Genomic DNA, 13,949 nt, shown 5'->3' on the forward strand with positions numbered 1-13,949 from the left:
CTTTATTAATGGAATTATTATGATATGTTATATTGATTATGCCTAATAACGGATTTGTCGGCATAAAGCATATAAAGAAACTTCACTTACAATATTTTTTTTTTTCTATTTATGATCATAATGACAAAAAAATAAAAAAATAAAGCCAATCATTATTTCCATAAAGTTGAAAAAGAAGAAGAAAGTAATACATCATATGAATTTGGTATAATACTATCATTCTTTAATTTGGGGTCACCTGATATTTATGTGATTCAACTTTCGATAATTATAAATAGACACTTAAATTTATATAAAGTTAAATAAGTGGACATATTCGTCGCCTAAGACGCGTACGTCTGCGTGTATTCAACTTTAAATAGATTTAAGCGTCTATTTATGCACATTTATTACATCCTAAATGCGTTATGTCACATAGGATGCGTACGTCTACTTGTTTCAACTTTAAATAGACGTATTATGCCTTTAATTTCTTTTCCTCAATTTATTATAATCATAATGACAATTTAAAAAAAAAACAATAAAACCAATCATTATATCCCCAAAGTTTTCTTTTTTTTTTAAAGAATATATTATATGAATATTATATTAAACTATTACATGCAAAAAAGATATAATAGAGAGAACCATAGAACAACTGTGTGTGTGTAAAATCTTCCAAAAAACTCCATTAAATCTTCCAAACCCACTTCAGATCTACCCTATTCTCCCTTCTTAACCCATTAATTCATCAAAATTCATCACTTTTCAATCCCAAAAATCCAAAAAAAATTAAAAAAATTGTATTTTTGACTCATTTCTATCAATTTTTTCTTCATTTTTGTGTTTTACAGTGAAAAATACGATTTGGGTATTTTTTATTTTATTGAAATTGGTGGTTTTTTTTAGCTTATGGTGATTTTCCGGTAGAGTAGCCGGAGCTCCGGTGACCGGAAAGGGTGAGCTCCGGTGAGAATTTGTGAATTGGGTTTTGTAATAAATGAGTTGAAGTGAGGGTAAAAGTGGAAAAAAGAAAATGTTTAAGTCAGCTAGATGGAGGAGTGAGAAGAACAAGATCAAAGTTGTATTAAAGTTACAGTTTCATGCAACTCAGGTAAAAAAAATAAAATAAAAATATTTTTTTTAATATTTATTGAATATTTTAGTTTCAAGATTGTATTTTTATTAACGTTTGTGTTGGTTTTTGGTATTTTTAATTTTTTGTAAATTAGTGTTGAAAATGTTGGAAGATTTGATTGATGATTTGATTGATTAGGTTGTAGAAAGGTTAAAGGAAAAAAGAACTTGAAAAATATTAAATTTTTGACACAAATTCATTTTTTTTTTTTTTGCATTGCTATAGTTGTCTTTGCTTTTGTATGTAGCATTGTTCTGTTACTATGTGTTGTTTCTTGTACTTTTGTTATTTCATTTTTTGAAGGGATGACTTGGAGTAACTAGTAAAGTTGCTGTCATGTGATCAGGAGGTCACAGGTTCAAGCTTGGAAACAGCCTCTTGCAGAAATGCAAGGTAAGACTGCGTACACTACACTACACCCTTGTGGTGGGGCCATTCCCCACACCCTGTGCATAGCTGAAGCTTTAGTGCATCGGACTGCCCTTTTTGGAATACTGTTATTGTTGAGCTGAGGATCTTATCGAAAATGGTCTTTCTACTTTGAGATAGGGAGATACGGGTAAGGTTTGTATACACTCTACGCTTGGTCGCTCCCTACCCTACCTAGACCCCACTTGTTGGGACTACACCTATGTTGCTCGGACTCTTCAACGTTATTGATGTCCACATTTTTGGAGGATCACGGGTACAAAAATATGTTTGGTGGGTCAGAGCAACATAGGTTGCTGCCATATGACCAGGAGGTCACAGATTCAAGCCTTGGAAACAACCTCTGGCAGAAATGCAAGGTAAGGCTGCGTACAATACACCTTTGTGGTGGAGCCCTTCTCCGAACCCTGCACATAGCGGGAGCTTTAGTGCAGGGGCTGCCCTTCTTTAGTCCGAGCAACATAGGACTACCCTGGTTATTTTGTTGTTGATGTAGTATAGTTGTCGTTGCTATATACTAGGATAGGTGGGTTGAGAACTGTTCAATTCTTACTTGAGGCAAAAATATCGGGTGATTTTTTCTCATCTGTTTGATGGAGTTATCCGGTACTTGTACTGGTGAGAGGTAGGAAGTACGTTGTCGAATTGGTTGGGGTGCGTGCAAGCTGGACCTAATGCTACGGTTATATATAACGTAAAGAAAGTGGAACTGCTTTTTTATTTGGGATTCAAGTGTTACATTGTGAATATCATAAAATTTAAACGTGTGTTCCATCGATCAATAATTTGGCATTGGAAGATAACTTATTTAATTTTAGAATGGCATGGTGTCGAATCAAGTCGAAAAAAATATAAAGGATTCATATAATCGACCCGATAATTTGGATTCGAGACAAGGAAACAAACTGTTTTCTGCCTGCATTTTCCTTCGATTTGTTTCACTTCAAATCGGACACTTTTTTCAAGGCAACGTATAAAAAGTTCGTTGTATCCAATAAGTCAGCAATCACGATTTTGATACAGTGATGCTATCACGCCTCGCTTTTCTTTTCTGTTTCTCGTTCTTCTTTCTTTCCTTATCGAGTTTCTATAGGGTGATCGAAAGATTGGCGTTCATTTAAAGCATAACGGATTAATTTGTTTGTGTGCTATAGGTAGCGGGAGATGCGTTGATGATATCTGTTGTCCCTGCTGATGTGGGTAAGCCAACGTTAAAATTAGAGAAGGCACCGGTTCGTGATGGGAGCTGTTACTGGGAGAAAGCAGTTCTTGAAACCGTAACGTTCATTCAAGAACCAAAGTCGGGGAAGATTCACGAAAAAATCTATTACTTCATCCTAGGAACTGTAAGCTGCATTTTCGAGTCTTTTAAGATTTTTACGCTGCATTGATGTCACCGTTAGCAAGCAACTTACATAATTTGTTTCGATGTATACTTTGTTAGGGGTCATCAAAGTCCGGATTCGTTGGAGAAGCTTCGATTGATTTCTCGAATTATGCAGAGGCGTCTAAGATCTCCTCCGTTTCTCTTCCACTCAAAAATTCAAAATCGGGAGCTTTATTACACGTAAGTCTCTCGTCTATTCATGCATAAATAAGATTGCTTGATCTTTTGGAGCTTTTGACCTGATTGGATTTTAAATAATGTCGTTGTCCATAGGTTTCGATACAGAGGATTCAAGATTCTTCTGATCAAAGGTGCTGTCGAGTTTCCCTATGTCATCCATGATTTTCTTCTAAGTTTTTGGTTCTTGCGTGATGTCGAATCTAAACTAATTTTGAAAATACTTTTTGGTGCTTCTCAGCATTGAAGAAATCGAAAATGCAAAACCAAGTTCCGATGATATGACCTTGAGGACGCAGCTAAGCTATGACGATGTAGACGCTAGCGTTACAAGCAATTCTGCGGAGGTAAGGAAATGAAGATCCGACGATTGACCCTCAGACATGAGTTTGATTTGAAGCAAATTTAGTGCTAGCAATTTTGCTTCGTTTGCGTGCGCTACACCGAGCTTTAGTGCTCCGGGCTGCCCTTTTTTCTTTCGGACTGATAAATTGTCTTCTTTGCTTGTCTGTGCTTGGATTTCATAGGACGATCTGATCAACAAACCAATTTTGCGCAATGGTGAACTTAATAGCAACCGCGGGGCATCAGGTGAATCTGATATTACCACGTCCAGTTCTGGGAGCAGCACAGGGCTTGGTATGCCTCGGCAATTCATTACGAACACCAACAGTGACCATCAGGATGACATAAACTTCCCGTCCTCTCCTAATCACTCTTTGGTTCCTCGGAACCCCAGCATTGATGCCTCTACAACAATTTCCGAAGAAATTCAGCAATTAGAATGGTTGGGGGGTTCCGCTCTTGAAGCAAGTACAGATGGCTCTTCGGGTACTCCAAGAGAAACTCTTCGTAGATTAGCATCACAAGAAGCGTCAGATATTGTTGTCGCGAAGCTAAAATCTGAGCTCGCCGGTTTTGCTAGGCAGGTAGAAGTGTCGGACTTGGAACTTCAATCCTTGCGTAAACAAATTGTCAAGGAGTGCAAAAGAGGTCAGGATCTCTCGAAAGAGGTTGCTAGCCTGAGAAAAGAACGAGACGCTCTCAAGGAAGAATGTGATAAACTTAAAGCCTCCCAAAGACGTTTAAACGAGGCGAAATCAAAAGACAAGTTGCTACATGAAAGAGGGGATCTTCAAACTCTTGTCGGTGAACTACGGCAAGAATTGGCTTATCAAAAGGACCTTAATGCAAATCTGGAAGTACAACTTCAGAAGACGCAAGAGTCGAATTCCGAGTTAATTCTTGCTGTGCGCGATTTGGACGAAATGTTAGAGCAGAAGAACAAAGAAAACGTTAGCCTTTCCAACAAATCAACGACATCTTGTGATGCTGAAAAGTTTCCGGATGTTATCTCCAAGCATGAAATGACGACTGATGAAGATGACGAAGAGCAAAAAGCACTAGAGCAGCTCGTGAGAGAGCATAGTGACGTCAAGGACATGTATATGCTGGAGCAAAAGATCACGAACCTGCACGGTGAAATCGAGATATACAGGAGAGAAAGAGATGAGTTAGAGATGCAGATGGAGCAACTCGTCCTCGACAATGAGATACTGAAGCAAGAAAACCATGATATGTTGTACAAACTCGAGCAAAGCGAGATTCAGGAGCAACTGAAGCTGCAATATGAATGTGCAACTTCTTATGCAACTGTAAGCGAACTTGAAGGCCGGATTACGAGTTTGGAGAATGAACTGGCGAAGCAAGCAAAAGAACTCTCCGATTCTTTGGTTACCATAATCGAGCTCGAAGCTCAAGTCAGTAGCCTAGATGAAGAACTGGAAAAGCAAACACAGGTATTTGAAGCTGATCTGGATACTCTTTCTCGTGATAAAGTCCAACAAGAGCAGAGAGCAATACGAGCTGAAGAAGAACTGAGGAAGACAAGACGGCACAATGCTAGTACAGCGGAGCTGCTTCAGGAGGAACTTAAAAGTCTCTCTACGCAAATGACCTGCTCATTAGAAGCGAGCGAAAAGTTGGCTACTAAAGCGTTACTTGAAGCTAATGAGCTACGTCTACAGAAAACTCATTTGGAAGAGACTCTTCGAAAATCATCTGAGGAGCTCTGGTCAATCAGAGTGCATTATGAAGAAAAGATGCTCGAGCTTTCTAGCCAGGTAGCTACTTTGACAGGTCAAATGGAAAGGTTGCAGTCGGAAATTGAAGGAAAATCCGAGCAACTAGAAAAACAAGAAGAGCTGGCTAAAGAAACTGAGCAGCACTTGTCGCAGAAAATCATCTCTCTTGAAGTCGAGATTAAAAATCTATTATCGGACAAGAATATCCTCTCTCAGCATGCTGAACAGAAGAATATGCTAATGGATGAGTTGGAGAATACGAGGAAATCAATTGAGAACATGCAATTGCTTGTCGAGCAAGGTCATTTTGAAAAAAAAGAACTGGAAACTAGGTTGGCTTTAGCGGAAAAAGAAGCTATGGATAATCTGAAGGAACTAAACGCCACGAGGTCTCTTATCGATGATAAGGAGACATTAATTTTAGAACTGCATTTGGAAGTGGATATCCTTATATCTGAATGTAATGAAATGAAGAACTCTTTGTTTGAAGACGAATTGGAGAAAGAAAATTTGAGAAAGCAAGTGTTCCGATTAGAAGATGATCTGAAGAAGAAAGAGGATGCATTGAATAGTTTTGACGAAAAGCTCACGGAAGCTAATAGTCATCTAATAGAGAGAATAAAGTTGCTTGAGGTAATATTCACCTACATTTGATCTACCTAAATGTCGTTGTAAATCGTTGGACTTGATTTATTCGTATGGTTCGTAAACGTTCATGTAATTAATCTCGATGAATATGATCAATCTTAGTTGTTGTTTCATCATCACAGGGTCAGATCAAGCTGAAGGAAAATGCACTTGATAATGCAATGAAATCGTTTGTGGAGAAGGAGAAAGGTCTTCAAGACAAAATCGAAGAGTTAGAAAGAAGATTGGAAGAATTCCGACAGAACATAGAAAGGCTCCGCGAACAAAACTCCCATAAGGTTAGCAGCAAGAAACTTATCTTCTACACGAGCGCTGTCACGAAAATTATATAATTCGCTTCTCTAAACATCAAAGACAGCAAAAATGATGTTCGAACTAGACATGATTGACGTGTCCAGTTCAGATCTGAATCGATAATGATACGATTGTCACACAGTTTGACTCTTATTAAAGAGCGTCTGACTGATGGTATGTTGATGCAGGTGGCTACGGAAGAGCTAAATCTTGCGACTACAATGTGCTCGGAAGATGAAAGTCCCTGTCAAACAGTGTCGACAGAGAGGTATGAGTCCCGTCTTGCATTCAAGATTGATCCTTAATCCTGCTCAAATCCATGTTTCGATTATTTTCTTCCAATTATAATAAAGAAAAATCCCAACAAATCCGTCAGTAAATGACGGACTCCATTATAGAAATAATAGGACAGTGCTAGTAATCTTGACAGAGATTAGGATGAGCTGTTGCTCGGACCTTCAACAGTGTCGCTAGGTGCATGTAGGACCCTCCAAAAGTAATGCATTTTTGGAAGATCCAACATGTGTCGCAACATTTTTGGAGATTCCGAGCAACATGTGCTCAAATAAAAAAGGGCAGCCCGGTGCACTAAAGCTACTGCTGTGTGCAGTGTCCGGGGAAAGGGCCCCACCACAAGGGTGTATTATACGCAACCTTTACCTTGCATTTCCGCCAGAGGCTGTTTCCAAGGCTTGAACCCGTGACCTCCTGGTCACATGGCAACAACTTTACCAGTTACAACTCAAATAACTTTTGTCAAAGATGAATTTATATTCTTAACTCGTAACACTAGTTATAGACCCTTGTGGTCTAGCCCTTCCCCGGGACCCCCCTTAGCGGGAGCTTTAGTGTACCGCATTGTCCTTTTCTTCATTTCTTATCACTAGTGAGTGAACGTAACACTATTTGAGTGGCGGTTCATTTTTTGACTATACATACACATTCCCGTGAATAAACTGTCCAAGACTAATTATCCTAGACGTCTCCGCTATAATTATCTATCTCTTCTACATTCCTAATTGCCAATGCCTATACAAATGCAGCAACAACAGCTGTTGTTCGGACGAGGACATACAAAGCACGACATCCAATGCTATAAATCTCGAAGAACTATCACACGAAACGGAGCTACTGAGGGAGAAGAACAAGTTAATGGAAGTTGAATTGAAAGAAATGCAAGGTAGATATTCCGAAATAAGCCTCAAATTTGCAGAAGTAGAAGGCGAAAGACAGAAGCTCGCGATGAAACTGAGGAACATTAAGAGCGCGAAAAAAGAACTCATAAAATCGATACAAGTATAGGCAATGAATTTATAATTTTTTTTAATTTTTTTTTTGCATATTCTTCTATATTTATTTTGTTCTTGCACAAAGTCAGTTAAGGTACAAAATATTATGAATAGTTTTAGTATATAGTTCACAACTCCTTGAGAAATAAGATGTGTAAGTAATGAATGATGGTATTTTATATTTATGAAGAGATTCTTTCACAAGAGAGGGAAAAAAGTTTGATGATGTTTTTCATGTGCCCGATGGACAGAGTTATTTGATATCTACTGAATTTTTTTTATACAAATAAGTGCTTTATGGTTGCTGGTGGGAGGTGGTAGGTATCTGGTTGATTTAGTCGAGGTGCGGGAAAGTTGATTCGGACATCATGATTATACACCATGTATCAATTCACCCTAAACTATACACGAAATTGTTGAGACACACCCGAACTTTAGGAGGGTCCTATTACCCCTGAACTAATTAAAATCGTATTTTTGGAAACCTTAGTGCCTATGTGGACCTTCAGTATGTTGATTTACGGATGTGCCACGTAGGCGCTAAGATTGCTGAAAATACGATTTTAATTAGTTCAGGGATAATAGGACCCTCCTAAAGTTCGGGTGTGTCTCAACAATTTTGTGTATAGTTCAAGGTGGAAACAGAGCAATTTCCCATATATATATATATATATTTCACGCGTAATTTTGATATCTCCTTATATATAAAGAGAAATTACATAATACCGTATAAGATTAGCATGACTTCTGTACAAAAACGATATATACAAATAAATTAACATAATGTAATAATTAATATTGTTTATAATTTGCCATGTATCACAATTCACATATTGTTACAAGAGCAACAATTATTGAGTGGTCTATATAGGGTTCAACTTCTAGGGTTAACACATCTTCACCATAGCCAAATCCTCTTGATGATTGCTTTTGATTTACCTAAAAAATCACCCAAAAAAAAAAAATTAGAATGGGAAAATTCTCTGTTTCCATTCTTAACTATACACGAAATTGTTGAGCTACATCCAAATTTTAAGAGGGTCCGTCCTATTACCCCTTGGACTAATTAAGAATATTTTTTTGTCAACCTTAGTGCCTACGTGGTACATACGTGACACATACATGCATGACACATCAGTGAATCAACACACTGAAGGCACACGTATGTGCCACGTAGACACTAAGGTTACAAAAAATACGATTTTAATTAGTCCAGGACCCTCCTAAAGTTCGAATGTGGCTCAGCAATTTCGTGCATAATTCAAGATGAAAATAGTGCATTTTAGGATATCGAAACTAATTACCTTAAAGAATTTAACTTTGATATAGTATATAAATAAATTTTAATACTGAGTAAAGCATCTGGTACCTCTCTCTGAACTATGATTAAATTTACTACAACATACTTCAATTTCACGAAAGTCCTATTACCCCTTTGAACTAAAATTTAGCGTATTTTTGTCAAATATTTTAGCTGACGTGATATCTTTGACGGGGGTCTTTTTTTTTTTTTTTTTTTTTTGTAATGAAGGTGTCAAATCAGTACAAAAGGGTGATAAAAATACGCTAAAATTGAGTTTCGAGGGGGAGGTAATAGGACCCCTATGAAGTTGGAACGTGTTGTAGCAATTTTGGTCATAATTTGGGGAGGTACTGAATGCTTATCTCTTTAATACTATATATCAAGCTGGATGAAAAAAATTGTCTCTTTATATATTCTTGAACGATCGATCATCACTTCTTAAATTAGCTTTTGAGATAGAGTGAGACTCGAGATGTACTTCTTATCATGTTAACAAAGTTCATATATTGTTCATGCACTAAATGTCCAGTCGTGGATGTGTCGGTAGGCTTTTGAGAGAGCTCGCTCGATCAGAGCCAAACTTAAGGTAAGTCGGCCTAAGGTCTACTTCTTATCATGGTATCCAAGTTCATACGTTGTTCACGCTTCAAATGTCCAGTTATGGACGAGTCGCGATAACTATAGAAAGGAAAATTTAACTCCTTATTATAGGGTACTAGATAATCTTCACCTTACGAGCTCGCTCTTCTTCTAATGCTATCGATCAGAGCCAAACTTAAGGTAAGTCGCCCTAAGGTCTACTTTGTATCATGATATCTAAATTCATACGTTGTTCACGCTCCTAATGTTCAGTCATGGATGTATTGCGACAACTATAGAAAGGAAAATTTGACTCGTTATTATATGGTACTAGATAATCCTCACCTAACGAGCTTGCTCTTCTTATAATGATATCGATCAGAGCCAAATTTAAGGTAAGTCGGCCTAAGGTCTATTTCTTATCACCATATATAACCGTCCATAAAAGGGATACTATATAGTAAATCAAAAAATTAAAAAATATTATCTGCTATAACATGTTAAAATACACTGATACTAACCTCAGCAACAACTTGGCCAATTGAATTTGTAACTTTATACGATGATTTTTTATCCAATTGTTGAATTTTGTAGCAATTAATTCCTAAATTATTTTCATCATAACCAAAATCACATATGACATTTTCTCTTGAAAAAATATCATAATTTCTTCTTATTTGAAATAATGGCTTTCCTTTAACTCCACCATATGAATTATAGCCATTCCAACGACCAAATAATCTTAGTTTCTGAAAAAAAAAACAAAAAAAAAAACAAGAGAATAATATTATTTAAAAATTAATAATAGTAATAATAATAATGTTAATATATCAAAGATAATGTTTGAATGAAATTTTTGAGTATTAAAGATTGATAGTAATGTCTAATTGTTGACTAATTAAAGCAATAGTGACAAGTTAAGGATTAAGATAATTGTGAAAAAAAATGACATATTTTCTTATATTTAAACATGCTATCAGAAAATTGCTAATTTCTGACGAAAATTATTTAGTAGGAAATTGATTCATCGACAGTATTTCCAACAAAAATCCCTTACTGATTAGCCAAATTTCAATGAAACATCCGTCGAAAATTAGTGATTTTCTGACCGTAACACCACATCATATCACAATTTACTTTATCATAATTACTAAAGCTACTAAAGGACTCGCTTCAGATCCCCAAAATTTTAAGGCCTCACAATTTTTAATAGTTAACTCTACAATTTCAAATTCACTTGAAATAATAATGAAAATTGTGAAATGCATTTTTAAAAAATATCTAAATAATAATAATAAATTTATCTCATTTTTACAAGAAATATTTTAGAATTTTGAACTAAACAACACAAACTTTATATTAATAAATAACGTTTTAAGAACAACATCCAAATTAATACATGTTACTTTTATTAATAATCCTATTAGTATGTGAAGTTAAACGTCACTATCCTCCCACCAGAATATAAAATTTAAAACTTTCAACTCCGTCTCTCGGTTGGAGTATATATCATCACTTGAAGCCGTCTCTTATGAATAACAACAAAAATCTAAACTAATTACCTCTCTTTTAATGGAGACGAGAACTTGGCCTTTGAAATCCATAAGACAAATTTCATTTCTACAACTTTCTTGGTAATTATCAACTCTAAATACAATTTCACCTTTCGAATTAAAAACAGTACAACCATTTCCATGGAATAATAATGATTGCATCCATACAGTAAATGTTTCTTTTATGGATGTAACATAACAACAAGAAGAAGATTGTTGTAACATTAATTCTGGACATATTTTAGCCATAATTAATGGAAAGAGTTTGAAGGAATTAAAAACAAGAAGAAGTAGAAATAGTTTCGAATAAATGATAGAAACGGTATGTGTGTGTATATATATATATATATATAATATATGTTAGAATAAAATATGGTAAAAAATATATTTATAAAACTATATGTTAATTAATGAACATTGACCTAGAAGACGTTTGTGTACAAATTTGACTGAGGATTTATTCTAAGAAAACATAGTAGAGAGATAAGCATCTCGAACTATAATCAAAGTGGCTGCAAAAAAATTGATAAAAACACGATAAAATTTAGTTCATGAGGGTAATAGGACCTCGTAAAATTAGAGTGTATCGTAGCAAATTTAATTATAATTCAGGAGTGCTAGATGCTTTATTCATTAGTACATATAGAATTAGTTATATGTCGTCATGAATTTACAGTGAAATGTAAGTTCTATAGAACAGTAATTAGATCAATTTATGTTATATGATAGTGAATGTTGAGCTGGCGAGATGAATACGGTTGCGAAAATGTGAATGCTAAAATGGATATGTAATCATATCAGATTTGATAAGATTAGAAACGATTACATTTTTCAGAAGGTGAAAGTAGGTGAGAAGACAGATAAGGATAAATAAAATACGAGAAGATCGCGTGAAAGTAGGCTAGAAGACAGATAAAGATGCGGTCTCAGTAAAAACTCAGCTAAAGATACGATACAATTCATTTGCGTATCAATTTGGACGTAATAATCCAAACTTAGCTCATCTAAAAGCTTGAGTCGACTACAATAACAACATATACAATATAATCTTATAAGTGCGTTTAGAGAGAATAATTAGATGCACACAAAACTATACTCTATCTATAAAATATTTTCGAAGCAGAATTATAAGAATAATATATGGCATCAAAATAACAAGATACAAAATAATTGAGACAACAGGTAGATATAGTAATAATAAATAAAATAAAATAAATATTTATTTTGTTTATTTTTGTGTCATTCTCCATATATACATACATACCCCACACATTTATATTTTTGTTGATAAGTTTGGAAGTGTCATGACTTTATTGTAGAACCCACTCAAGAAAAAAAAATTAATACTAATATTAAGAAATAACAATAACAATTAATTTAAAACTTCCTATTATCAATTTTTTTTTAATTTATTTAATTTGCGTTGGTGAAATTAATTAATTGTATATAAAAACGAAATTTTTGACTGAATTTACATGACTTATACCAATTCTATTTTTAGGAGCGTCAACACATTCGTTTTGTGCACAAATTATTTTTAATTAGTTTTCTAGATTGAAACATTATTTTAACAAAATGAAAATTAATCAAATTAAGTCTTATATATTAAAGATATGATTTATTTTCAATTTAGTTCACATTCAAATTCTTGATATATAAAATTAAGTAACGATCAAAAGCGATACAATATATTCAAATATTATATTCAACAAAATAATACAACACAATGCATATAATAACTATATATTATGCAACAATAATACTCTTATTAATAACCAAACAAACCTAAAGTTAGAAAAGTTTGCATATATATAGACATAGACAAAATAAAAAAAGAGCATTTTCAAACCACTTGGGATAAAACTAATTAAATACATAAAAGAGATTAGCACTTTAATCCACTTGGGAGATATACCTAAAATTATAAAAGTGACAATCAAATAATGTGTGGTAATGAATGAGGTTGTTTCTTTCTTAATTAGAAGTTTTGATTTCGAGTTTTAAATATGAAAATTCCTTGGAAGGGAGCGGTATCCTTGAATGAGTCCTACTCGATGAAAATTCAATTTAGTCGAAGTCTAATACTATTTTTGTTTTAAATAGAAGTTTCGATTTCGAGTTTTGAATATGAAAATTTCTTGATAGGTAGCGGTATCCTAGGATGAGTCCTACTTGACAAAAATTCAAATTAGTCGAAGTCTAATATTGTTTCTCTCTTAATTAGAAGTCTCGATATCGAGTCCTGAATATGAAAATTCCTTGGTAGGGAGCGGTATCTTGGAATGAGTCCTACTCGACGAAAATTCGAATTAGTCGAAATCTAATACTATTTCTCTCTTAATTAGAAGTTTCGATATCGAGTCCTGAATATGAAAATTCCTTGATAGGGAGCGATATCCTCGAATGGGTCCTACTCGGCAAAAATTCAAATTAATCGAATTCTAATACTGATATCGAACACCGAATGACAAATTAGTTGTTTATTGCTTTGATTGCATCATTTGTTTGCTAATCACTTTGATTAGTTTTTAATATGATAGTGACTAACTAATCACTTTTTCTATACATTTTTCTTTAGTTGGAAATTGACATTTACGTACCCATTGGAAACTTCAAACGTCAATGAGAATTTGGATTTCTAAAAAGAGTCCACTTATTATTCTCTCCGTCCATCTTTATTTATCCACTTTTTTATTGACGCAAAAATTAAAAAGCAATAAATGATAGGGATGACTTTAATATTACCCTTTAAATATAATAAAAATACATTAGATAATGAATCGTATTTAATAGGTAAATTATCGATTAATTTTATAAACTGACCAAGTATTGTTGGACATTTCAAAATAGAAAGTCGAAGTAAAGATGGACGGCTTACGTGTCCAAGTTACTAAAATTAGACATCCAACAATACTTGCCCTGTTTGAAAACCCAATGAATAATTTGCCCATTTATGTCCATTGTACCCTTGCAATTAAATACAATTCATTACCTAATGCATTTTTTAAAGCATTAAATTTATAAGTTTAACTAAATTTCTTGATAAATATTATTGATATAGTATGATATCTGCAGCTTCTATTTGGAGA

The 13,949-nt window shown here is 34.4% G+C and overlaps 2 protein-coding genes across 2 annotated transcripts; one reads left to right on the plus strand and one right to left on the minus strand.

The window, feature by feature from the left end:
• The first annotated feature begins 612 nt into the window (after positions 1-612).
• LOC107854051 (myosin heavy chain, striated muscle-like) lies at positions 613-7,629 on the plus strand. Its single transcript, XM_047403333.1, has 9 exons — positions 613-1,093; positions 2,701-2,892; positions 2,991-3,113; positions 3,207-3,244; positions 3,352-3,457; positions 3,638-5,827; positions 5,965-6,120; positions 6,325-6,404; positions 7,180-7,629. The coding sequence occupies exons 1-9, from the start codon at positions 1,016-1,018 to the stop codon at positions 7,436-7,438; spliced, it is 3,222 nt and encodes a 1,073-aa protein (XP_047259289.1). The 5' UTR covers positions 613-1,015; the 3' UTR covers positions 7,439-7,629.
• A 571-nt stretch (positions 7,630-8,200) lies between these two features.
• LOC107857419 (protein LURP-one-related 4) lies at positions 8,201-11,146 on the minus strand. Its single transcript, XM_047403334.1, has 3 exons — positions 10,870-11,146; positions 9,829-10,056; positions 8,201-8,364 (listed from the first exon to the last, which is right to left on the minus strand). Exons 1-3 carry the CDS (start codon positions 11,107-11,109, stop codon positions 8,245-8,247), a joined length of 588 nt encoding a protein of 195 aa, XP_047259290.1. The 5' UTR covers positions 11,110-11,146; the 3' UTR covers positions 8,201-8,244.
• Between the last annotated feature and the right edge of the window lie 2,803 nt (positions 11,147-13,949).

The sequence above is a fragment of the Capsicum annuum genome, unplaced genomic scaffold, assembly GCF_002878395.1.
Source record: "Capsicum annuum cultivar UCD-10X-F1 unplaced genomic scaffold, UCD10Xv1.1 ctg3868, whole genome shotgun sequence".
Classification (NCBI taxonomy): Eukaryota; Viridiplantae; Streptophyta; class Magnoliopsida; order Solanales; family Solanaceae; genus Capsicum; species Capsicum annuum.